Below are 26,080 nucleotides of genomic sequence, written 5' to 3'. Positions count from 1 at the left end.
ACTTTATTGTGTTGGTTGTCAACTGTGGGATGCAGAATCTACCGGTGGTGCAGCTGCAAGCTTTCCTAACGGTGGTTGATGGAAGGTTTCCTTCTTTCTACATGCATGTGAAATGAATAAAGCCATTCAGCTGCGCTTTCACCTAATACATTATTGGGCAGAATGAAATCTCGATGATTAACTGAATAATCAGGAGATTGGACGTCTGAGATGATTGGGGGTTGCAAACATTTGTTATTCATTGGATCATTACAGTGGTACTCTTATTGCGATATGAGTCGCAGAATGATTACTGAATCCGTTTGGCAACGCGGAACACAAATACTTGCCACTTGTAGCGGAAACATACATTTCAACGCGTTGTTTTTCTAGTGATATGATGAATCATGCGCTCGAATGACTGATGAAGTGAAAATAACGTAGAAAACATGAAAAACATTTCATGATTACATCACGTTGTCATTGAGTGTTGAAGCTGTTGTATTAGAATAGTCCTACTGGGCACCATCATAAGAGCACGCGAAAAATCTCCGGTGAATTGTCCTCTCTAACAGCCCAAAAACGACCAGTAACTTTTGCCAGTTGTCAAATGAATTACTGTTGAACCTACAAAATTCATCATCTGGAGCGTGAAATAGTTAGTTTTACCATCCCACCTGTTGCACTGCACCAGAGGACTGTCACCTCTCGCGAACGAAATCATCATTTATTACACGCTACAATTAAACACGGCGATGAAATTAGCGCTCCTGGAAGAATACTGTTATTTTTCACAGAATTGTCCCAATAGCCGTATCTTAGCACAGTTACCGTCAAAAGCAAGTCCCTTCGTTTTCCGAGCAAGAAGACGCAAGAAGAGAGCGCTTTCGCAAATTGTTAAAAGTTTTTAATTAACAACTTCCCTCAGTTATCAGAACTTTCGGCCTTCTTCGAGCGTGAAAAGTGATTCGTAAACGAAGGTAACCTGCAATAAAAGGACAAATTTGGTTCCGTTCTTCGAAGCGAAACGGCCCCCGGTGGTAATTCAATTTAACCGTTTGACATGCCACAGGTAAAGCTAATAAACGAGCGCTATTGGATTGCTTGACTGATAAGAACGGAGAAGGGGGAACAAATAATCTGTTACGTTACCGACGGGCGCGATAAGATATTGCTCATTAGCCAGTGCAAATGCGTCGATGAAGTATATCGTAAATTAGAATAAATTTTGCCCGATTCTTTTATTTTTATAAGCCAGGAATAACTTTCCCAATCACTACCGGCAATAGTCAGTAAATTCATAATCTATCCTCCCCCTTATCAACGTCCATGAAGTAAACGGATTGGCCAAAATTTAAAGCTGATAACAAGTTCCGAATAGATCAATCAACCGATACCCTAACGAATCGTGGCTTTTCACCGAACACCAAAAGTGGCAGTCGTGTGTGATCTTTTGAACAATACGAAATGTTTCGATCCTATCGGGACAAGCTGCGGCTTAAAGCGTAAGTCACGAATCAAATCGCTTGGAGTCAACAAACGGTTTTTTAACTTTCCTAGTTCATTCCAGTGACCGCGCAGCGGAAACGGACGAGAACTATGGCCTTACCATCTCCAGCGTTTGGTCGTTCATCATAACAGGCCTTGTGATCGGTATCTACTTTTTGGTGTATCTCAACTGGATCTCGCTGCCTACAGGACTCACGATCGCGAATGAAGAGTCTAATCCGGGTCGATTTATCGCCGAAGTGGCTAAGAATAATCTTGCCATTCTAACTAGCCAAGGGCCACGGGTAGGGGGAAGTTACACGAATGAAGTTTTCACCGTAAACTTCCTTCGACAGACAATTGAAAATATTATGGCGAAGGCTAATCCCGTGCACAAGTTTGAGTTGGAAGTTCAACAGCAGAATGGCCACATGTTTCTAAACTACACGGTATATCCGCAGACAAGTGTCTACCAGGGCATCCAGAATGTGGTAGTGAAAGTCACACCGGCTGGGGCCGTCGAACCGGAAAACTATTTAATGCTGAGTTCACATTTCGACAGCGTCCCGCAGAGTCCGGGAGCCGGCGATGACGGCACAATGACCGTAGTAATGTTGGAAACGCTGCGGCAAATTTCGCTGGACGATTCACCGTACCAGCACGGAATAGTGTTTGTGTTTAATGGGTTGGAGGAAAACACCCTGCAAGGATCGCACGCCTTCATGGCTTACCACCGCTGGTGGGAAAATGTACGAGCCTTCATCAATATGGATGTGGCGGCGAACGGAGGCCGGGAGATCATGTTCCAGGCGGGACCGAAGTTTTCTTTTCTGATGCAGGTAATTCAAATTTTTTCATCATATTTTCATCGACAAATTAAAATAGAATATATTATTGTACTTTTTGACCGTGGCACAATTTCTTCCAAAGTAAACGAATTATTGTGTCATGTTGCGTGGATTTCGAGCGCCTACAGTAAAACTGATAAACATGTGTAATTGATCAACATTAGACGGGGTGTCAAAACGCTGTCAGCACTGAATAATTATGGATCCAGCGGCGGTAATTGATGATAATTGTGATTCATACTTTGGGAACCATTTTCGACTGTGAATTATGTTGTCGTTCAACAATAACACTTTGACTAACTCCAGCCCTATTCCAATACACATGTTTCATATTTAGCCAAGTGTCGATCTACTGAATCAACAATTACCTGATTAATATCGTGACGTGAATGTGTGCTTTATTCCAGTCAACTTATTATTGATATACAAAATGAATACTGTCCAATTATCTACTTAGAATTGACTCCACAAAATCAATCATTCATGTATATTAGCTCAGCAGTTTTTCAAGAAAACGTTAAACAATTATTCCAGAGTCATTTCCGTGCTATTGAGTTTGAAGTGCTTTGCAGCTTTTTTGCAAAGTTTCAAATGGTTAAAGATTATTGAGGATATAAGAGTTATCTCTAATCTTGCTTGAAAAATGCGAGAATAATTTTAGTTGGAAGTGCTCAGTCCAAAGATTGAACTGATCTGCAGACTTGTTCGGTCTTTTGATGGCATACTTACATTAGTCCTTACAATACTAAGGCGGCGAGGAATATCATACAACAAACGGATGTCTCCCTTCTAAGCAGGAAAGTCGATCCCGGCCGTTTTAATCCGTTCGCATGTCGTTGGGGGTGACTGTTCTGGCTGATCTGATACGTGCCTGCTCGATTCCCGTTTTCGCCTTTCTCCGTTCGTCGACAATCCTGCAGGTTTCATCCACACGACAATCCTGCAGGCTCTTCAACTAACCCACCGGCTCGTGTTTCAAGTTGCTCGACGCAGGCCCTTTTCACCTTTGGGCTTTCCAGGGTAGACTTTGGTTAGACTTTGTACGAGGGCTAAGTCTATTCGTGAGCAGATGCTCTCGAAGGCCATAGTAGGCACGACTTCTGCGGAAAATACAGCTGCGGATCTAACGACTGGTATCGTTGCCCGAAGTTACAAGTGAGCCGAGATAGACGAATTCGTCAATTACCGAGAGCTCATCGACGTCCATTGTCAAGCTACTGCTCAGTACCGCCAGCCAACATGATCTTTTGAACGTATTAATCTTCAGCCCAACCTTCTCTGCCAGCGTTTTAGTTTGGTTTACTGCTCTTTCACCGCCTCAAATATTCTGCCGATGACCTAGGTGTTGGTCATCTGCAAAGTAGATAAATTGGCTGGATCGGTTGCAAGTTATGCCCCGCGTGTTCTAGCACGATGTTGAATAGTAGGCAAGAGAGACCATCATCTTGTAGAAGTCCCTTGTGAGCTTCGAGTGAACCAGAGAATCTACCCAAAATTCACGCATAGCACTGTAAGAAGAAAGCCGTTTTCGTTCAAGAACTTCCCAATCTCTTTCCGGTCAATTATATCATAAGTGGTTTTAAAATCAATTAATAGATAGTGCGTAGGGACTCAGAGTACAGTGTGCTAGATAGGGTATGTAACCTCATCTTTTCACTCCTCCGGCAGCTGTATGGTATCCCACATTTTAACAATCAGGCGATGCAGACACTCGGCCAACTTATCCGGGTCCATCTAGATAGGCTCCACTCCGACACCAACTTTGCCGACCGATTTGCCGCTTGATGGCATCGTTTACATCGCCTATCGTTGGGAGTGATATACATCTCAGTCCTCTGTTACATCGACGATGCCCTTTTCATCGCCGTCTTGGTATTCTTTCTGTACGCCGTTCAAGTGTTCATCGAAGTGCCTGTGCGGGATGCGTTAGGTTTCTGGAAATACTTTTGCGTCTCATGAGAATGATTTAGCGGTTCTGATTCCTTGAACTTCTTCCATTCCTATCGACATGTCTCTTCCCAAGAATAGTTGGTTTTGCTGTCTGCTCTTTTGTCCATATCGCTCCACTTTTCGACGGTTGGCTCGACGCAACATTAGTAGGGTAGTTTGGGGTAATTTGAACCTCAAAGTGAAATGGACAGGTGCTTTATCTTGGAAAGTATTACTTTTTGGTTTCCATGTACCACTTCATTCATTCCTTGAACTACTAAAGGCCCGAATATACACACGGCGTGACAATGCCTTCCTGATGAAAATTGGGTCCCTAGGCTATACTAGTTTTAATATATCATTTGAAAAAGCCGCGCTTTCTGAGCAAAATGTGATTTTCAAATAATGTTTATCGTTTTCGTACGACCAGACCAAGCCAAGTGCCATTTTCTTTAAAATTGAGTTATTAGTACCAGTGGATGTGTTGGAGGTGTAAACCTAGCAAGCGACGAATAATCATTTTAATGTCATAGAATAAATTTAAAAACCTAAATTAATCCACCTAGCGGTCAGACTCAGTCTTTCTCATTCAAACTTATTATTTGTAAAAATAGATTTACATGAATGCTTAAATCCAATTAATGTTTATCCACTCTTTGGGTTCTAAAATATTGATGTTGTAATTAAAGTATAAAATATAAAATTTGACGTAATGTTAGTACTTAAGAAATAGCGAAATAAATGCAATGACTCTTAATTTCGAACAATTTAATCACGAGCGATGTCGGGAACGTTCAAATAGTACGATACCACATTTAAATCATGTTGAGGCCATATATATTGAGCGAAGCAGGTAAAGTGTTGAATAGTCTTTGAATTTCTGTTTTTTCTGAAACTTTTAAACAGCATATCAAATTGTTATGAAGTTTGTTATTTGTAAGTTTGAGAGATGACTCATTTGTATGACACTAGTTATGTTCAAATAAGTCGTGTAATACTTGAGATAATAGACTTTCGTTGTTTTACAAATTAAAACATAACGCTTGCTTAAGTTTGATTACAATCAAATAAAAAGGTAACGTATGGGGCAGCCAAACTTTGAAACCACGTGTTCAATCATAATTCATCAGTTAACCCTTAACTAGCCCGTTTATCTGATATCAATATTGTTCAAATCTGTTGTGTAGTTTCTAAGATAATGAAGTTTCGTGATTTTCACATTTCGATACATTACAGACGAAGTTACATTCCGATTACAGCAAAATTCAATAGGGTGTTATGAGGCAGCTAGACCTTTCATTTGATGCTAATTCTGTGGAAATCGGGTCAACTATCTCCGAGAAAAGTGAGTGAGCCCAAGTAGTCATCAGAATATGTTTCTTTTCATAACTGGATTTCACATTTTTAAACATAACAGGAAAAGTAACAATTCGTTTGTAAAAAAAAATCATTAGGGTCTTATGGGGCAACAAGACCATTCATATGACACTAATTCTATAAAAATCGGGCCAGCCATCTCTGAGAAACATGAGTGAGATTAAATAGTCTCCAGAACACGTTTCTTTCCATAACTTCTGAACCACATGTTCAATCTTCATAAAATTCAAAAGTTAAGGGTTTTCAAGGTAGCCCGTTCATTTGAAACTAATTTTAATCAAATCAGATGTGTGGTTTCTGAGATATTGATGTTTCGTGATTTTTACACTTTGATACATAACCTTTAAACTAGAAATCAGATTACAAAAAAATTCAATAGGGTCTTATAGGGCAACTAGACCTTTCATTTGCAATCAATTTCATTGAAATCTGTTCGGTCAGACCATCTCTGAGAATAGTGAGTGCGAAAAAAGGTGCACATAGACACGTACACACCCACACACAAACATATACACCTATACATGCTTATATGCAGAAAATGCTCGATTCGTCTAACTGAGTCGAGTAGTATATGACATTCGGCCATTTGGATCACTTTTCTACCTTTTAATTAGCCAGTGATCGTTAGGAGGAAGTCAATATGTTTACTTTCATTATGTGATTTCACATTTTCATGAACAACGGACAAAGTTAAAATCCGATTGCAATGAAATTCAATAGCAACTTATGGGGCAACTAGACCTTTCATTTGACAATAATTTTGTGAAAATCGGTTCAGCCATCTCTGAGAAAAATGAGTGAGTTTAAACAACCTCAGGATAACTTTTCTTTACATAACTTTTGAACCATATGTTCAATCATTACGAAATTCAAAAGTTAAGGGTTCTGGAGACAGCTCGAACATTTGAAACCAATTTTGTTGAAATCGGTTGTGTGGTTTCTGAGATATTGATGTTTCGTGATTTTTACATTTTGATACATAACCTCTAAACTGAAAATCCGATTACAATGAAATTCAATGGCAACCTATGGCGCAACTAGACCTTTCATTGGCAATTAAATTCATGAAAATCGGTCCAGCCATCTCTAAGAAAAGTGAGTGAGAAAAAAAGTTGCACATACATACACACACACATACATACATACAGAAAATGCTCAGTTCGTCGAAAGGGGTCGAGTGGTATATGACATTCGGCCATTGGGACCACTTTTATACCTTTGGTTTTTCCAGTGATTGCTATACCTTTCTAGGAGAAAGGCAAAAACGTTCATTCTAAGTTTGTCCATCGTCAAGTTAAGACGTATTTTCATTTAGTAGTAAATCCGATCTACGGCCATCACTCTCAAGTACAATAGGATGTGCGTACTGATCATCTATATTCCATCAAAGAATGAAATCATTTGAACAGTTCATAGGCGTGTTATAATAAAAAAATCTCTGTAGCACTTTGTGAAAAGAACAAAATTGCGTTCGACCAGAGTGAACCGTAAACACAGACATAGCATCTAAAGAAAGTGATTGTTTGTGATTTAAAAGCAAATTTTGCGATTTATTTTAACCAGTAACTGATTTCTCTCTGCTTCGGACAGCTCGTTAATACGACTGTCATCAGAATTAGATAAATAAACAGGCAGATGGTTTTCGTAGAGCCGGATTTCGTTTCAATGGGCACATCACTTTTTGCCTTTCTCCTAGAAAGGTATAGCAATCACTGGAAAAACCAAAGGTATAAAAGTGCTCCAAAAGGTCGAATCTCGAATATCAATCTACTTAGTTTGACGAGCTGAGCATTTTCTGTATGTGTGTGTGTGTGTGTGTGTGTATGTGTGTGTGTGTATGTAACGCTCTCCCAATCTCACTCGATTTTCTCAGAGATGGCTGGACCGATCTTTATGAAATTAATTGCAAATGAGAGGTATAGTTGCCCCATAAGACCCTATTGAATTTCATTACAATCGGATTTTTAGTTTAGAGGTTATGTTTAAAAATGTGAAAATCACTAAACATCATTATCTCAGAAACTACTCAACCGATTTTAACGATTTAACAATTTAATTGGTTTCGAGTGAACGAGCTACTTAAAAAACTCTTAACTTTTGAGTTTCATGAAGATTGAACGTGTGGTTCAGAAGTTATTTAAAGAAAAGTGTTCTGGAGAGTGTTTAATCTCACTCATGTTTCTCAGAGATGGTTGAACCGATTTCCACAAAATCAGTGTCATTTGGAAGGTCTAATTACTCCATAAGACCCTATTGATTTTTTTGCAATCGGACTATTACTTTGCCTGTTATGTTTAGAAATGAGAAATCCAGCTTTGAAAAAAAAAACATATTCCGAAGACTACTTAAACTCACTCACTTTTCTCAGATATGGCTGAACCGATTTCCACGAAATCAGTATCAAATGAAAAGTCTAGCTGCCTCATAACACCCATTTGAATTTCAATGTAATCGGTCAGTTACTTTGTCTGTAATGTATCAAAATATGAAAATCACGAAACTTCATTATTTCAGAAAGTACACAACCGATTTGAACAATATTGGTATCAAATGAACGGACTGGTTAAAGGTTAATTGATGAATTTTATAGTGATTGAGCACGTGGTTCAAAAAATGTGAAAAGAAACATGTTCCGGTGACTTTTCAAATTCATTCGTTTTCCCAAAAATGGCTGGACTAAATTCAACAATCTTAGTGTCAAATGAAAAGTTTGGCTTTCCTATAGGTTCCCATTTTATTTGACTATAAGCGTATTTTCATTCCAACCGTTATGTATTAAATAATAAAAACAACGGAAGTCTATTATCTCAAAGATCACACGACTTATTTGAGCACATCTAGTGTCATTTGAACGGGTTGTCTCACAAACTCACTAGTGAGAAATTTCATAGCAATTTGATATGTGGTTCAAAAGTTATGAGAAGAAACGAAATTCAAAGACATTTTAAAACTGTAACTGATTTGATCAAAACATATGGCCTCAACAAAATTTATATTTGGTATTGTGATATTCGTACGTTCCCGGTATTGCTCGTGATTGAAGTGTACGAAATTCAAAGTCATTTCTTTTATTTCGCTATTTCTTCAGCATGAATATTTTACTCCTAATTAATATTTTTTTAACTTTTTGCCTTTCTCCTAGAAAGGTATAGCTATCACTTGCAAAACCGAAGATATGAGAGTGCTCCAATGGGCCGAATGGCATATATCACTCGACTCAGCTCGACGAGCTGAACATTTTCTGTATGTGTATGTGTGTGTGTGTATGTGCAGATTTTTATTATCACTCACTTTTCTCAGAGATGGCTGGACCGATTTTTATGAAATTATATGCAAATGAAAATTCTTGTTGCCCCTAAGACCCAAATAAATTCAATTGTAATTGGATTTTTATTTTAGAGGTTATGTTTAAATATGTAAAAATCACGCAACATCAATATCTCAGAAACCACACAACCGATTTCAATAAAATTGGTGTCAAAAGAACGGGCTATCTTAAAAACCCTTAACTTTTGAATTTTACATAGATTGAATATGTTGTTCAAAAGTTATGACAAGAAACGTCTTCTGAAGACTGTTTAATTTCACTCATGTTTCTCAGAGATGACCAAACCGATTTCCACAAAATCAGTGTCATATGAAAGGTCTAGTTACCTCATAAGACCCTATTGATTTTTTTGCAATCGGGTTATTACTTTGCCTGTTATGTTTATAAATGTGAAATCTAGCTATGAAAAGAAACATATTCCGAAGAATACATAAACTCACTCACTTTCTCAGAGATGGCTGAACCGATTTTCACGAAATTAGTGTCAAATGAAAGGTCTAGCTGCCTCATAACACCCTATTGAATTTTACTGTAATCGAACTGTAACTTCGTCTGTAATGTACCGAATTGTGAAAATCACGAAACTTCATTATCTCAGAAAGTACACAACCGATTTGATCAATATTATTCAGATCAGATGAACGGGCTAGTTAAGGGTTAACTGATGAATTATTATTTAACACGTTTTTTCAAAGTTTGGCTGCCCTATACGTTCCCATTTCATTTGATTATAATCGAACTAAGCAACCGTTATGTATTAAATTGTTGATAAAACAACGAAAGTCTATTATCTCAAAGATTACACGACTTATTTGAACATAACTAGTGTCATACGAACGAGTCATCTCTCAAACTTACAAATAACAAACTTCGTAACAATTTGATATGTGGTACAAAAGTTATGGAAAGAAAAGAAATTCAAAGGCTATTTAAAACTATACCTGCTTTGATCGATATATGTTGCCTCAATATAATTTAAATGTGGTATCGTACCATTTGAATGTTCCCGGTATCGCTCGTGATTGAATTGTTCGAAATTAAGAGTCATTTACGTACATTACGTCAAAATTTCATTTTTTATACTTAAATTACAACTTCATTATTTTAGAACCCAAAAAGTGAATACACATTTATTGGATTGAAGCGTTCATGTAAATCTATTTTTACAAATAATAAGTTTGAATGAGAAAGGCTGGGTCTGACCGCTAGGTGGATTAATTTAGGTTTTTCAAGAACTTGTTGAGCCAGACCGAACCAAGTGCATTTTATTTTTATTTGATATTTTTCAACTAACATTAAATTTTTTCTTGTAACAAACGTCAGGACTGGGTTAATATACGGCAAATCAATCAAATTAGACAATACTCGCTTCAAAATACCAGAGCATTTCATATTGATACAATCTTAACACTTAGCACTTGGTGCGCTTTGGCACCAGGAAATAGAGCAACAGAAATGAAGCTTTGCTTGTCTATCAACTGTATAATTTTTGATACAGATTGGACTGAGAGATGAAGCAGCGTTGATATCTATGTATTACGTTTGACTAGTGAGAAAAAATAGCTTGTGCAAGTTTTAAAACTCACTTGGATACGAGTGCAAAGTCACACTGCCTACTCTGCTCGTATCCAAGTTAGTTTTAAAACTTGCTCGCACATTTATTTTCGGTTTGCACGTAAACCCTACTAACAGTGCATTACACTTGAGTTAGATTTGAGTTTGAATCCTGCATAACAACAATTGCATAAAAATCGAATTACGATGAAATTCGCGCCGCGTCTACTGCAACAGTTTGTTGCATTGTCCTTTGAAAGCATAAATTCGATCTAAAAACAAAACTCATCGCGTCACATCATCGCCTGCATCGCTGGATACATCGTGCACTGCATGCATTGCACGCATTTAAACTCAATCGATCATAGTGTGCGGTGCAAAAAAAAAACTCAAACTATCGAGAGCAAGCAGATTCAAGTTGGATTCAAATTTGGAAAAGTGTTACTCAGTTCAACTTTGCACGAGTTCATGCCATCACTGCTAGAAGGTTCTCGTTGAAAGGCGTCCCATTGGAAGGCGCAATTACGCTTTCTAATTTGCATGAAGAAGGCGTCATTACGCCGTGTGTGTATTCGGGCCATAAATCCTACCTAACATAAAAATTTCATGGTTTGCTGTGATAGGTGCACCGCAGTGCCAATGTAAACAGAGGAAACATCAAAAAATGATGTTGCTGTAAGTTTTACGCTCGAGTATTCAAGGTTTTTTTGAGAACTACTCTAATGTTTTCAGTCTAATCAGCTTTGCAGCCGTGTTTGTCTAGTAGAAGGCTACATTTTGATAAAAGATTACGATAACATAGTGGAAGAAATAGCGGAAGAAGTTGAGTTTTTTGAAAACTGTCCTGTTTGGGGTAAAATGGACAGTTTTTATGGGGTGATATGGTCAGGTAAGTTAAAAGTAAATTCCTTTGTAGGACTGATGCCGCGGGCATACAGAACCGGACAGACAAACGGCGGTATACAAAGGATGAACTCTAAAAAGCTCGCAGACAATTGGGATGAATAATCAGTACACAAAGTGTTTTCAATCCTCCGCACAGTAGCGGGTTTTTGAACGAAAGTTGGAAAAACCCAAAAGTCTTTCTAAACTGATTGAAAATGACGTATAATGCCAATTTTGGGGTGCTGAATTCATTTCTGATGTCAGAAAATGTTGTTCACCTGAAATGCCGTTAAACCTTTCTTATTACCAGATTTGTTTTGTTCAGATCATGCTCAACATTGCTATACTTGTTCTTTATCGAAAAACTAAATACTCGTGGGTCATTCCATGTCAAGTGTCCGAGAAAATGCATCGACCATCTCCGATTTCGACCAAAATTTGTGAGTCGATGTGTTTTGGGCCGGAACTTATAAGTGCAAAGTGTTATACCGATTGGTGGACCCCTCGGCCAATGGGACTGCCTTCACTTTTTGCGAATTTGGCAATTTGTGAATATTTCGGGACCCTGAAGAGCTACAGGTTATATTGATATATCATTTTGAAGGGTTTTAGATGTAGAAATATTTTTTCAGGACAGTGAGATAGACAACCACTGTCTTCGAAAAAAATATATAGAAAATGTTTCTGCTAGCAACTTTGTCGAAGGTGTCTAATTTTTATCTCTTATTTTAAAAGATTTTAAAAAAGTTTTGTATACAAAGTTCACTTAAAACATAATTTTCAATATATTTATAAATTTTCGGAGTTTTCGAAATGAAAAAGTTGTTTAACCATTAACGGGTTTTCAAGGGTAAGTTTTACTTTAAATTACTCATTCCTACGCAAAAATACGCAGATACTGATTTGATATTTTGAAAGCAAAAAAATATAAAATCATTTATCCAATAGAGTTTTTCTTATTGTTTCAATAAAAAAATTCTTTTGCACAAAAATTCGTACTTTCTCAAATAACTTATTTCTATTTCTATATATAACGTTTTACAATCTTCAGCAAAAATATATTTTTAGATTTTTATGGGTTTATATTTTTAAGGGGGGGGGGGGTTAAGATGGGTTAAGATTGTAAAACGCTATATTCAGAAATGACAACGTTATTTGAAAAAGTTAGAATTTTCACGCAAAAGAATGTTTGCATTAAAACAATCGAAAAGACTTTATTACTGTGGAGAAAAACTGGCCATCGACTCAAAATTGAAAATGCGGGTTTCATTCCAATAATATTTTTCCTGTAGTTGTACACCATTGACGTGTCAGAAGCCAAATTTTTAGAGCATCACAACAAAGTTTGAATTGTCTATGAGTTTTAAAAGTGTACTGAGTCAGTGTATGTAGAGTTTTTTTTTAAGAAATTGCAATATTACGGAGTTAGCTGGAGCCTCAAGGACAACGAAACAACGATTGTTTGACACATATCGGATTTTAAAAATGTCAATTTGAATTGCATTTAAATAATAACTACGTTTTTAAACATGTTCCAGTAATATTTATCTCATTTTTTTTTATTTACAAGTTTAACACATCTTCATATCGATAATTAACGCAGTTTCAAAAACTAATCATTGTTTATGTTTTGAGTCACCTGCACTGAGCCATACAACATATTTTTAAATTTTATATTTCTGTTATTTTTCTCAATAACATGAAACGTTTTATTTTCTCTCTGGCACCTAAAAGTCTTTCAACCAACATAAATTTTATTTTCCAAAACCTCGAAATCGATTTGAGACTGTTTTAAGACCCGTATACCACCAGGACTTATGGCCTAACATGGTGGTAGTTCAGCCACTTCTAACATAGAGAACAGACGCTGTTTCGAGCCGCTCCCAACATGGAGGCTGAAAGCTCGAATAAGCTTCCGAAAAGATTCCCTCTTCTCTTTCAGCATACGACCAGAAGTCCCACAGGCGCTGGTTATCCGATCTTTCCTAAGGGTACTAGTACACTAGTCGGCACCACGGGGAGGAGGAATAGGAGTTCCTGGACAAAAGACCTGAGGGATACCTCACACGGATTATTTTATACGTGCCGTTACGGGATGTTCCAATGCGATGGTACACATTGTCTAGCCATTTATCAACATTACATAATTCAAAAATTGTAAACTCTTAAAGTTTCCAGTCTTAAACAACATCACAAAATCTAAAAATCAGAATTTTCGAATCCCAAAAACCTGATGTCCTTCCACCACTAGATCCTAAAATCCTTAGTTTCTAGACACAAATCATTAAAGGGATTTAATCATTTCATCTTTTCATTATTAAATTCAAAAATTTTCAAACCCTCAAATCCTTTAATTCTAACAACTAACAACAAAATTTTTGATTTCCCAAATCCTCAACACCTTGAAATTTAAAATCCCGAAACCCTGCAGCCTTCAGATCGTAATGGTCCTTAAATCTCACGAACGTTCACTCAAAACTCCACAGTTATAATATTCTTAAATTAAAAAATCTCTTAATCTTTAAAATTCCTAATCTAAAAATCCTGAAATCCCCAAGTTTCGAAATCCCAAGTCGTAAGGTGCAGGGCCGGATTTAGGTGTTTGGGGGCCCGAAACAGATATTTTCGTGAAAAAAATTGAACAAAATTAGAGGTTCGCTGGAAGGTGACGCGCAAAAAAAGGTCTCAACTCTGTCTTCACTTTTGGCCCAGAACTAGAAGGGCCCCTCGTGTCGAACACCTAAATCCGTTTGATGGTTTTTTTTTTTTTTTTTGATAATAACGGTCTGTGGGAGCTATGCCTCCCAGCTGGTCTCGAGGTACGATGCTGGCCTAACAAGCCAGTCGTCGCAGGTTCGAGTCTTGACTCGGGAGAGACTGTTAGTATCAGTAGGATCGTAGCGCTAGCCCCGCAATTCTCCTGTACACTTAACGGTTGGCTGCGAAGTCTGTGTATAGTAAACAGAAGGTCAAGTTCCGAATCGGAATGCCTTTTTTTGGTTTGTGGGAGCACCGTGACCTTGGGAGGCCGCGTTTTTTAACAATAAATTAATAAACCAAACTTTCAATTTACGCGTTATAGCAATGATTTTTTGCAGTGACTCATGACGATCGAAAACACTTAGATTTTATTGCCGAGAACTTAACAGCTGATAAATTCAGCGAAGAGTTCTACATGTTTTCGGTAGAATTTTCAAAAATTTCGGCAGACGAAATACTTGCTGGTTCGATATATTTGCTGAAAGTTTGTCGAATTATATTGCTGACAATTGTTAAAAACTACGCCGAGCTCGATCAGCTGTTTGGAAGTTTGCCGAGATAAATTAGGTGTGAAGAAACATCAATCTACTAGTATACGAAGATGTTGATGTTGATGATGTTACCAATATGCAAAGATGTTTTAGTCCATGTAGTATAGAAGGAAAATTGGTGATCCTGATGCTCGGATAGATGTCGTTGTTTTTGTTAGAAATTTTACAAAATACCAAAAATTTTAGCCTTACAAAGAAAGCTCCAATTATTATCAAACACTATGTTACACTAGCTACAAATAATCAAAAACTCAGTATTACAGAGACTTCGTGCCCCATCCGTACTGCACGGCTGCCGCCGAGGAGCTCTTCCAGGCCGACTTGGTACCCTCGGAGACGGACTTCTACGTGTACTCCAAAATGGGTGGCAAACCGGGAATGGATTTCGCCCATAGCACCTGGGGCTACCTGTACCACACGGGATACGACGCACTGGATACGATCCCACTGGAAACGCTGCAGCACACGGGAGATAACGTGCTCTCACTGGTTCGGGGTCTTGCCAACGCACATGAGCTCGCTGACATCGATCGACACGAGGGCCAGAAGGCGGTGTTTTTCGACTTTCTTCATTGGTTTCTGGTTTACTACCCCGATTGGGCCGGAATACTGATCAACTCGTTGATGGCTGCCCTCGGTTTGGGGCTACTATTCACCTCGCTGTGGCTTATGTCCAACAATTCGAGCGTTAGCTTCGGTCGAATGATGTGCCAGTTTAGTGTCAATCTGGGTGTGCAGCTGCTCTCGATTGCGGTCGGAATTGGCTTCTCTCTGCTGATGGCAGTGATCATCTACGCTGCCGGTGGAGCGATGTCTTGGTTTACGGAGAGTTGGCTCGCGTTCGGACTGTACATGTGCCCTTTTCTTATCTGTACGATATTGGGTCCGCTGTTGCTAATTCGGTTCTATAAAATCGTGAGTTTTAGGTTAAGCTTTGGTTGCAATTGAACTGAATTCTATTTGATTTGCAGGACGACATATTACTCCAAACGAGGATCCTGCTGTTCCTCTTCGCCCAGCAGTTGATCTACATCGTCATACTAATCGTACTGACGGCGATGACAATCCGATCGGCGTACATATTTGTCATCGTTGTAATCTTTTTCAACGCCTCCACAATCGTGAATATGATCATACGCTTCAAAAACTTCCACTGGGTCTACATCCATCTGATTGGACAGATCTTTCCCCTCGCCTACTACGCCTCGTTCTCGTTGTCCTTGTTTGCCACCTTCATTCCGATGCAGAACCGTGGAAATGCCGAAACAAATCCAGATATAATGATATCGCTGTTTTCTGTAATAGTAATACTTTTGATTAGTAGTTTTCTTACCCCGCTGGTGGCGATGACGAGGAAGCCGTTCATCTTCTTCGGTACGGTGGTGACTTTCTGGCTGATCACCATCATCGTTATGGTGACGTCGGTTGGGTTTCCCTACAGAGCCGAAACTTCACCGCAAAGATATTATGTTTTTGTAAGTTTGTCTGTTGGAAGTATTATCTACTGATTTACCCTAATTGTAAATTTGTTTTGCAGCATCTTGATCGCAATTTCTACAGTTTCAATGGACAGTTGCGCCGTTCGGATAGCCACTTTTACATCCATCCGCAGGATGTTCACACCCCGGGATACATCATGGACGTGGTCCCCGAAATGGAACGAGCAACGCTGCTGGGAGACGAATGCGATCAGGAACTCTACTGCGGAATTCCGTTCTATCAGAATACATTCCACGCCCGGCGGAACGTCGCCTGGTGGCTGCCGGCTGGTAAACCCGTGCTGCCCACTGCAGTGACTTTCCAATTCGTCAGCGAGGATCGGATTGCTCCCAACTTAACACGATACGATTTCACCGTGCAGGGACCGGACCATATGAGTTTCTACGTATCGCCGATTCCTCCCAACAAGCTGCTAGAGTGGAGTTTCAGTGAGAAAATTCCGCACAGTAGCTATCCCTGGAACGGTCAGGATGTTCATTTCATCAACTACGTGCACGGCATCGACGATTCCCCGTACCCGTTTTGGGTGCTTATCGAGCACGAGGGGGAAAAATCAGCCACCGAGCCGAGCTTCCATCTGAACATTGTCGCCCAGTACATGCACCACGAAGAATACCGAACAGCTGAGTTTAAGCAATTTATTGAAAACTTTCCCGATTACGCCCACGTCGTCGCTTATCCGAGCTATCTGCAAAGTAGAGTGTTTTGAATTGACCGTCAAAGGATTTTTTTCGTATGAAAAAAGCGGTTGACCCTAATGAATTTTAGAGCATCAGAATAAATTGTAAACTGCATACAAATTGTTTCATATTGAGTATGATATGACACTTCCAATTAGTTTCTGACTGTTTACGCTCTATTGTGCTATCAGTTATTGAATGCATTAGATTATATTTCTAATACCTGCTTCCTTTTATATAAATTCAACAAAATTATATTCATTTTTTCGGTCTTATAAACGAGTCACGAGTTTCCATCGCTATAAATTATCGTTTAAAGCCGGCGTTTCCCAAAATTTCAAAAAGAACCTGCTTCGAACTACGATTCACTAAAACTCTGAAGCATGAAAGTATTTTCCAAATTATGATTTTCAAAACTGATTCCTATTGATTGATTACAGCCAAATGTTTTGTGAATTTATAATTGTCAGTGCCTGGTATTTTTATTTATTTTGTAGCAATTAAAAACCTGTTCAAATTTTCAAATATTTTTTGACGCTTGAAGCTTCGTAGGGGGTTTTTATGCACAGATTAAGACTGGAGGGTTTTAGAGCTTGACCAAATATAGTTTGAAATCTTATGAATAGAATTTAAATTTAAAATTTTGCCATTATGTTAATTTTCTAAAAATATTGGTCTTTTTAGAAAATTTTTCATCATGCTGAATACAGTTTTTTTTTTTGCTTTTTTCCATTTCTCTTTCACAGTGACACTCAGCCATGGTACAAACACTGAACCGGGCTGCACTGGTGCGGTTTTTGCATAGCAACACGATACGACGTGTCTAGCTACCACCACTCAGTGTTAGTGTTAGACAGACGGCACGAAGGGCGAAACTTGAAAAACCGAAGCCAGTGTCAGTGATATATGATCACCACTGGTGCCTTAAGGGCTATTCCCACTGCTTCCGTTCCGGGACCGGGCCGTGGCTGTTCCGCGTGTCGTCCGGGCTCGTTTGAGATTGATTGCATGCGTTCTTATGAACGCATTCACACCGACGCGCCGTGCCCAGACCGGGGCAGCGTTGAGTTGCCGTTGTGCTGCCGCAGTGCGAGAGAAAAACTATCGTTGCCGACGATACTTTTTGTTGGCCGGAGAGTGCACGGAATGCACTCGGGTGGATGCGTGTATGTTGTAGTGACATATTTCGCGCGGAGTGAGCTGCGGTATGAAAAAAAGAGAAAGACGTTCTTTCACATACACACATCAACATTTCTCAGCCAGAGCGCAGCGCAGGCACGGTTCAAGCACGGCGCAGTGTGAATGCATGAAAAGTCCCGGACGAGCCCGGTCCCAGCCCGGTCCCGGAACCGAAGCAGTGGGAATAGCCCTTTAAGCTTCGGCAAACACCGGCGCCGGTGGATCTAGCTTCGGAAAACACTGGTCTCACGTGAAGAATAATGTCAACAATGTGAATATATTTGGGAACGTTTTCCTTTGCATTAGGCCTAACAGAGCCATATGGCAGTGACCGAGGTGTTTCTACGAAGTTCAAACATTCGGTTACGGTGCTTTCACGAAAGTAAAGCCCTCGTTTCCGGTGTTTGCCAAAGCTTGAGGCACCAGTGCCGATCGTATAACACTGCCACTGGCTTCGGTGTTTCAAGTTTCGCCCTTCGTGCAGTCTGCCTTACACCAACACTGAGTGGCAATTGCTAAGCATGCCGTTTCGTGTTTTAAATATATCCCTCAGTGCAGAGCGTGTTTTGGACATGGCTGGTGACACTTATGGCGATATTGTGTATGATAATAGCAGAGCCGTTCAGTTTAATTTGATTGATTTTGTTTTATTTAGGTTTTTATTGCGTGCAAATAATGTATTTCGGCTCCATTTTTATCAATTCGTCTCAAAAGTCCCTATCAATTCTAGGAATATCCGCTTGATATGGCTTTGTTAACCCCAGATAAGATATTATTTCGCGTTTTATATGTGCCCTGATTTTGTTTTAATCTCAAGCTGTTAGTGGCTCAGTTGAATTTGGACTGTTTTCAACCCTCAGTTTTTGATTGTCGCTGAAAAATTGATGCTGAAAAATGCATTCACTGTGGGGAGAGTCAGCATGAGCTCTCGACATGTGCGGTGTACATGCAGCGCAGGGATAAAATAAAGAGGTCTCTCAAAGAGCGTTCAAAGCGTTCTTACGCTGAGATGCTGAAGAAGACCGTTACCACTTCTCCCATTACATCAAACCCTTATGATCTGTTGTCCTCTGATGAAACCGATTCTGACGATTCACCAGCGGGAACATCTTACGCCAATCCTGGGGAGTCTAGAAAGAGGAAAAATATTTCCTCTCCTTAACTTCCCAGAAAAGGTCCTAAGATTTCTCAAAGTGAAATGAAAGTTACAAGCAAACCAAACAGTGCTGCGGAAAAACCGAAGCAAGCTCCTCCTGGGCTTGCAAATTTAAAGTCCCAGAAGGAGTTCCCAGCACTGCCAGGAACATCTAAAACCCCAGTTGTTCCTTTTGCACATCCAGTTGATGAAACAAACTCTGGATTAGTGAAATTTTCTGACATTGTGGACTGGATTTTTGAAACTTTCAATGTACCCGATCCAATTAAAATTTTTCTTACAGCATTTCTCCCAACAGTTAGATCATTTTCGAAGCAGTTGATTGCCCAATGGCCTCTCCTTGCAGCGATTGTATCCTTCGATGCCTAATTCAACTGCGTATATGAAGGATTCTATCTCTGTCTTACAGTGGAATTGTAGAAGTATTTTACCAAAAATTGATTCGTTTAAAGTTTTGATAAATAAAAACAAATGCGATGCATTTTCCCTTTGTGAAACTTGGCTTACTTCAAATATTGATCTCAACTTCCATGATTTTAATATTATTCGCCTTGATCGAGACACCCCATATGGAGGAGTACTTTTAGGGATTAAAAAGTGCTATTCTTTCTATCGTATTAACCTCCCCTCGATTCCAGGCATCGAAGTTGTCGCATGTCAAATGACAATACAAGGTAAAGAGCTTTGTATTGCCTCAATATATATTCCTCCCAGAGCACAGGTTGGGCAACGGCTGCTCTTTGATTTAATAGAACTTCTTCCCTCGTCACGTTTGATTTTGGGAGACTTCAACTCTCATGGCGTGGCTTGGGATTCCCCTTACAATGATAACCGCTCCTCTTTAATCTATAACCTTTGCGATGACTTCGACATGACTATTTTAAGCAACGGCGAAATGACACGTATCCCGAAACCTCCAGCGCGCCCAAGCGCTTTGGATCTATCCTTATGTTCGACGTCGCTACGGTTGGATTGCACATGGAAGGTAATCCTCGATCCTCACGGTAGCGACCATTTGCCTATTCTTATTTCAATTAATAACGGGTCAACTCGCATGCGACCAGTTGACATTCCGTATGACCTCACACGGAATGTCGATTGGAAGTTATACGAGGAAATGATTTCAAAAGCGGTCGATTCGATTCAACATCATCCACCACTTGAAGAATACAACCTCCTCGCGGGCTTGATTCTCGACGCCGCGTTGCAAGCTCAAACGAAGAAATATCCTGGCGTAACGATCAAAGAACGGCCTCCCACTCCGTGGTGGGACAAAGAGTGCTCCGATGTCTACACGCAAAGATCCGACGCCTATCTGACCTTCTGGGATACAGACAGTGCCGACGACTTTAAACGTTATTCGGAGCTTGATACCAAGTATAAGAGCTTGGCTAAAGCAAAGAAACGCGGATATTGGCGTCGGTTCGTGAACGAGACGTCGAGGGAAACATCAATGAGCACTCTTTGGAACACAGCCCGAAGAATGCGGAATCGCGTAACGGTCAACGAAAGCGAGGAGTCTTCAAGTAGGTGGCTATTTGATTTTGTCAGGAAAGTATGCCCGGACTCTGTTCCTGCGCAAAATATTGTTCGTGATGCGTCTCCGGGCCACGGCGCGATAGAATCACCCTTTACGATGGCAGAATTTTCAGTTGCCCTCCTATCCTGTAACAATAACGCGCCTGGGTTAGATAGAATCAAATTCAACTTGTTGAAGAATCTACCCGGCAATGCCAAGAGGCGCTTGTTGAACTTGTTCAATAAGTTCCTGGAGCAAAACGTTGTACCGCAGGATTGGAGGCAAGTGAAGGTGATCGCCATCCAAAAACTAGGGAAACCAGCTTCGGATCACAACTCTTATAGGCCGATTGCAATGCTATCCTGTATCCGGAAATTGATGGAAAAAATGATACTCCGTCGTTTAGACCATTGGGTCGAATCAAATGGTCTACTATCAGAAACTCAATTTGGCTTCCGCCGCGCCAAAGGGACGAATGATTGTCTTGCGTTGCTTTCAACAGATATTCAGCTGGCGTATGCTCGCAAAGAACAAATGGCGTCTGCGTTCTTGGACATTAAGGGGGCTTTTGATTCCGTTTCTATTGACATTCTTTCGGGCAAACTTCACCGACAAGGATTTTCTCCAATATTAAACAATTTTTTGCACAATTTGTTGTCCGAAAAGCACATGCATTTTACGCACGGCGATTTGGCAACTTTTCGCATTAGCTACATGGGTCTTCCCCAGGGCTCATGTTTAAGCCCCCTTCTTTACAACTTTTATGTAAATGACATCGACGAAAGTCTGGCAAATTCATGCACGATAAGACAACTTGCAGACGACAGTGTAATCTCTGTTACAGGAGCCAAAGCTGCCGATTTGCAAGGACCATTGCAAGATACCTTGGACAATTTGTCTGCTTGGGCTTTACAGCTAGGTATCGAATTCTCTCCGGAGAAGACTGAGATAGTAGTTTTTTCTAGGAAGCATGAACCTGCTCAGCTTCAAACACAATTAATGGGTAAAACGATTTCTCAGGTTTTGGTACACAAATATCTTGGTGTCTGGTTCGACTCTAAAGGCACCTGGGGTTGTCACGTTAGGTATCTGATGAAAAAATGTCAACAAAGAGTGAATTTTCTTCGTACAATAACCGGACAATGGTGGGGAGCCCACCCAGGAGACCTTATAAGGCTTTACCAAACAACGATATTGTATGTCATTGAATACGGGTGTTTCTGCTTCCGCTCCGCAGCAAACACACATTTGATCAAACTGGAGCGAATACAATATCGTTGTTTGCGTATCGCCTTGGGTTGCATGCAGTCGACCCATACGAGGAGTTTGGAGGTCTTAGCTGGAGTACTACCATTGAAAAACCGCTTCTGGAGCCTGTCTTCTCGTATTATTATCAAATGTAAGGGTCTTGAACCGTCCCGTGATTGAAAATTTTGAAAGGTTAATCGAACTTAATTCTCAAGCCCGTTTTATGACATTGTATTTCCATCACATGTGCCAAAATATTAACCCTTCTTCGAATATTCCAAATCGTGTCGACTTATCAAATACTTCTGATTCTACTGCGTTTTTCGATACATCCATGATATAAGAAACTCGTGGAATCCCGGATCATTTACGCGTGCAGCAGATCCCCAAAATTAATTCCAATAAATATCGAAACATCAACTGCGACAATATGTACTACACTGACGGATCACTTCTTGATGGGTCCATTGGCTTCGGTATCTTCAATAACAATTTAACCGTCTCCCATAAGCTCGATAATCCTGCTTCTGTTTACGTCGCAGAATTAGCTGCAATTAAGTACACCCTAGGGATTATCGAAAAAATAACCACGGACCATTATTTCATCTTTACGGACAGTCTCAGTTCCATTGAGGCTCTCCGATCGATGAAAGATGTTAAGCACTCTCCGTATTTCCTGGGGAAAATACGGGAACATCTGAGTGCTTTATCCGAAAAATCTACTCAGATTACCTTAGCGTGGGTCCCTTCTCACTGCTCGATACCGAGTAATGAGAAAGCGGACTCTTTGGCTAAGGTGGGCGCAACAAACGGTGATATTTATGAAAGATCAATTGCCTTTAATGAATTTTTCGCATTTGTACGTCAGAATACGATCATCAGTTGGCAAAATTCTTGGACCAAGGGGGAACTGGGAAGGTGGTTACATTCCATAATCCCCAAGGTATCGACGAACCCGTGGTTCAAGGGGTTGGATGTAGGTCGGGATTTCATTTGCGTGATGTCCCGGCTTATGTCCATTCACTATAGATTTGATGCGCATCTCCGTCGTATTGGCCTCGGGGAAAGTGGTATCTGTGCCAGTGGTGAGGGTTATCACGACATAGAGCATGTGGTTTGGTCATGCCCTGTACACCGTGACGCCAGGTCTAAATTAATAGCTTCCCTGCAGGCCGAAAGTAGGCAGCCGGCTGTTCCTGTTCGTGATGTCTTGGCGAGCCGTGACCTATCCTACATGTCCCTTATATACGTTTTCCTGAAATCCATCCACGCCCCAGTTTAATCCTATTCCCTTCCGCCTACATCCAACCAAACGACAAGAACACGTTAAGACCCCGGATCCGGAAACAGCAACTAGACCCGCACGATACTCTCAGGTCCCGAGGGAGACAACCCAATATGCCAGTCCGTAATATCTTGGCCCAGCAGCGGAACATTTTCAATATGCTGCTTACCTATGGCGATGGAAAACCATCAAAAAATTTGGAAAACCATCAATCATTAAAATCGGTCCAGCCATCTCTGAGAAAAGTGAGTGAAAATAAAAGTCTGCATATACACACACACACATACACACACACACATTCAGAAAATGCTCAGCTCGTCGAACTGAGTCGAGTGATATATGCCATTCAGCCCTTTGGAGCACTTTTATACTTTCGGTTTTGCAAGTGATTGCTATACCTTTCTAGGAGAAAGGCAAAAAGTAAAAAAAATTAATAATTAGGAGTAAAATATTCGTGCTGAAGAAATAGCGAAATAAAAGAAATGACTTTGAATTTCATACACTTCAATCACGAGCAATACCGGGAACGTACGAATAGCACAATACCAAATTTGAATTTTGTTGAGGCCATATGTTTTGATCAAAGCAGTTACAGTTTTAAATAGTCTTTGAATTTCATTTCTTTTCATAACTTTTGAACCACATATCAAATTGCTATGAAATTTCTCACTAGTGAGTTTGAGAGACAACCCGGGGGAACCTATAGGAAAGCCAAACTTTTCATTTGACACTAAGATTGTTGAATTTAGTCCAGCCATTTTTGGGAAAACTAGTGAATTTAAAAAGTCACCGGAACATGTTTCTTTTAACAATTTTTGAACCACGTGTTTTATCACTATAAAATTCATCAATTAACCTTTAACTAGCCCGTTCATTTGCTACCAATATTGCTTAAATCGGTTGTGTACTTTCTGAGTTAATGAAGTTTCGTGATTTTCATATTTTGATACATTACAGACAAAGTAAGAGACCGATTACATTGAAATTCAATTGGGTATTATGAGGCAGCTAGACCTTTCATTTGACACTAATTTCGTGGAAACCGGTTCAGCCATCTCTGAGAAAAGTGAGTGAGTTTAAGTAGTCTTCAGAATATGTTTCTTTTCATTGCTGGATTTCACATTTTTAAACATAACAGGCAAAGTAATAGTCTTATTGCAAAAAAATCAATAGGGTCTTATGGGGCAACAAGACCTTCCAAATGACACTAATTTTGTGGAAATCGCCCATCAGCCATCTCTGAGAAACATGAGTGAGATTAAACACTCTCCAGAACACGGTTCTTTGCAAAACTTCTGAACCACACGTTCAATCTTCATGAAACTCAAAAGTTCAGGGTTTTTTAAGTAGCTCGTTCATTTAAAACCAATTTTGTTAAAATCGGTTAATTAGTTTCTGAGATAAAGATGTTTCGTCATTTTCACATTTTTAAACATAACCCCTAATTTAAAAATCCGATTGCAATGAAATTCAATAGGGTCTTATGGGGCAACTAGACCTCTCATTTGCAGTTAATTTCATGACTATCGGTCCAGCCATTTCTGAGAAAATCGAGTGAGATTGGGAGAACGTTACATACACACACATACACACACATACACACACACATACAGAAAATGCTCAGCTCGTCAAACTAAGTCGATTGATATACGAGATTCGACCCTTTGGAGCACTTTTATACCTTTGGTTTTTCCAGTGATTGCTATACCTTTCTAGGAGAAATGCAAAATGGATTAAAATATACCATTTCGTTCCTTAGAGTGTCCTTCACCCAGTGATGTATAGTTCTTTAATGTAGGGCCACTTCCGGGGAATCAGCAGGCGTTGAAAAAAGTGACAGTCAGTATCCTGACAGTTTGCCTATGTATCTCTTAGCGATTCGTTGAACTGTTCGGAATTCGAATCAAAGCCGATTTCTGAATTCTCCTTGTTTTCATGTACAAAACATGTTTAAATCTACAAATAGAAATAGAACTAAATTGCAACATTAATAAAACAACCAAAATTCTAAACCTTCAAGAACGATGAGAAAGTTAATTTTTCGTTGATTTTTTAGTGCAAGTAGTTACATCATTGCTTAAGTGTTCGAAATTATTATTTGAAATAGCTCTTCACTTGAATAACTCAATCTGCATTAAATGCGTTTTAAATATATTGAATTGGTGTGGGGTTAGAAAATGAAAAAAATATATCTCAGAACCAATAAAACAAGATAGTTAAAAATGACTAAAATTAGACATGTTTTAGAAACCATTAAAATTTCATTGATTTTTCAGAAAAATCTCAGAATACAATTTCGGCAGACCAATAAGGTGCATAAAGAATGAGCTCGAAAACTATCAGGCGGGTGCACGAAGAAAATTTAGCTTGAAAATCTCTCCCAAGTGAGAAGTTGCACTCATCTATGAGCAGAGCTTTAAATTTTGTAACATTCTTTATGTTAGTGCCATGTTTCTTTGTTTTTCTCACAAAGCCACAATCCTAACTCTCTAATAAAAAAGGGGGGTTTCGTACTACCAAACCTCCTCTCCCCCGGTGCGCACAGCTATGAATAATTCGCTTATCGCTCCAATAAAGCTTTTATCGATAAGCTAATTTTGGGCATTTTTTCATCCGATTGCCATATCGATTTGCAACCCTCAAAAGCGTGGAGCACAATTAGTAGACAAACGACCTTGTCACCACAGGTACAGGTGACTAATCTGTGATAATGCGTGCTCTCGCTTATGCCTATGAATATGTGTGTGTGTGTGCGTGCTCGAATCAGTTGATGATAAGCAAAGCTGATTGAAACAATCAGAAAAGCATTCTGAA

General features: G+C 39.6%; 1 protein-coding gene across 1 annotated transcript; it reads left to right on the top strand.

The window, feature by feature from the left end:
• Window positions 1-1,271: 1,271 nt before the first annotated feature.
• On the top strand, window positions 1,272-16,962 carry LOC129725718 (endoplasmic reticulum metallopeptidase 1-like). Its single transcript, XM_055681829.1, has 5 exons — window positions 1,272-1,484; window positions 1,550-2,306; window positions 14,955-15,614; window positions 15,671-16,174; window positions 16,237-16,962. The coding sequence occupies exons 1-5, from the start codon at window positions 1,447-1,449 to the stop codon at window positions 16,906-16,908; spliced, it is 2,631 nt and encodes an 876-aa protein (XP_055537804.1). The 5' UTR covers window positions 1,272-1,446; the 3' UTR covers window positions 16,909-16,962.
• The last annotated feature ends 9,118 nt before the right edge of the window (window positions 16,963-26,080 follow it).

The sequence above is a fragment of the Wyeomyia smithii genome, chromosome 2 (genome assembly GCF_029784165.1).
Source record: "Wyeomyia smithii strain HCP4-BCI-WySm-NY-G18 chromosome 2, ASM2978416v1, whole genome shotgun sequence".
Lineage (NCBI taxonomy): Eukaryota > Metazoa > Arthropoda > Insecta > Diptera > Culicidae > Wyeomyia > Wyeomyia smithii.
This window is presented reverse-complemented; position numbering and strand designations above follow the sequence as displayed.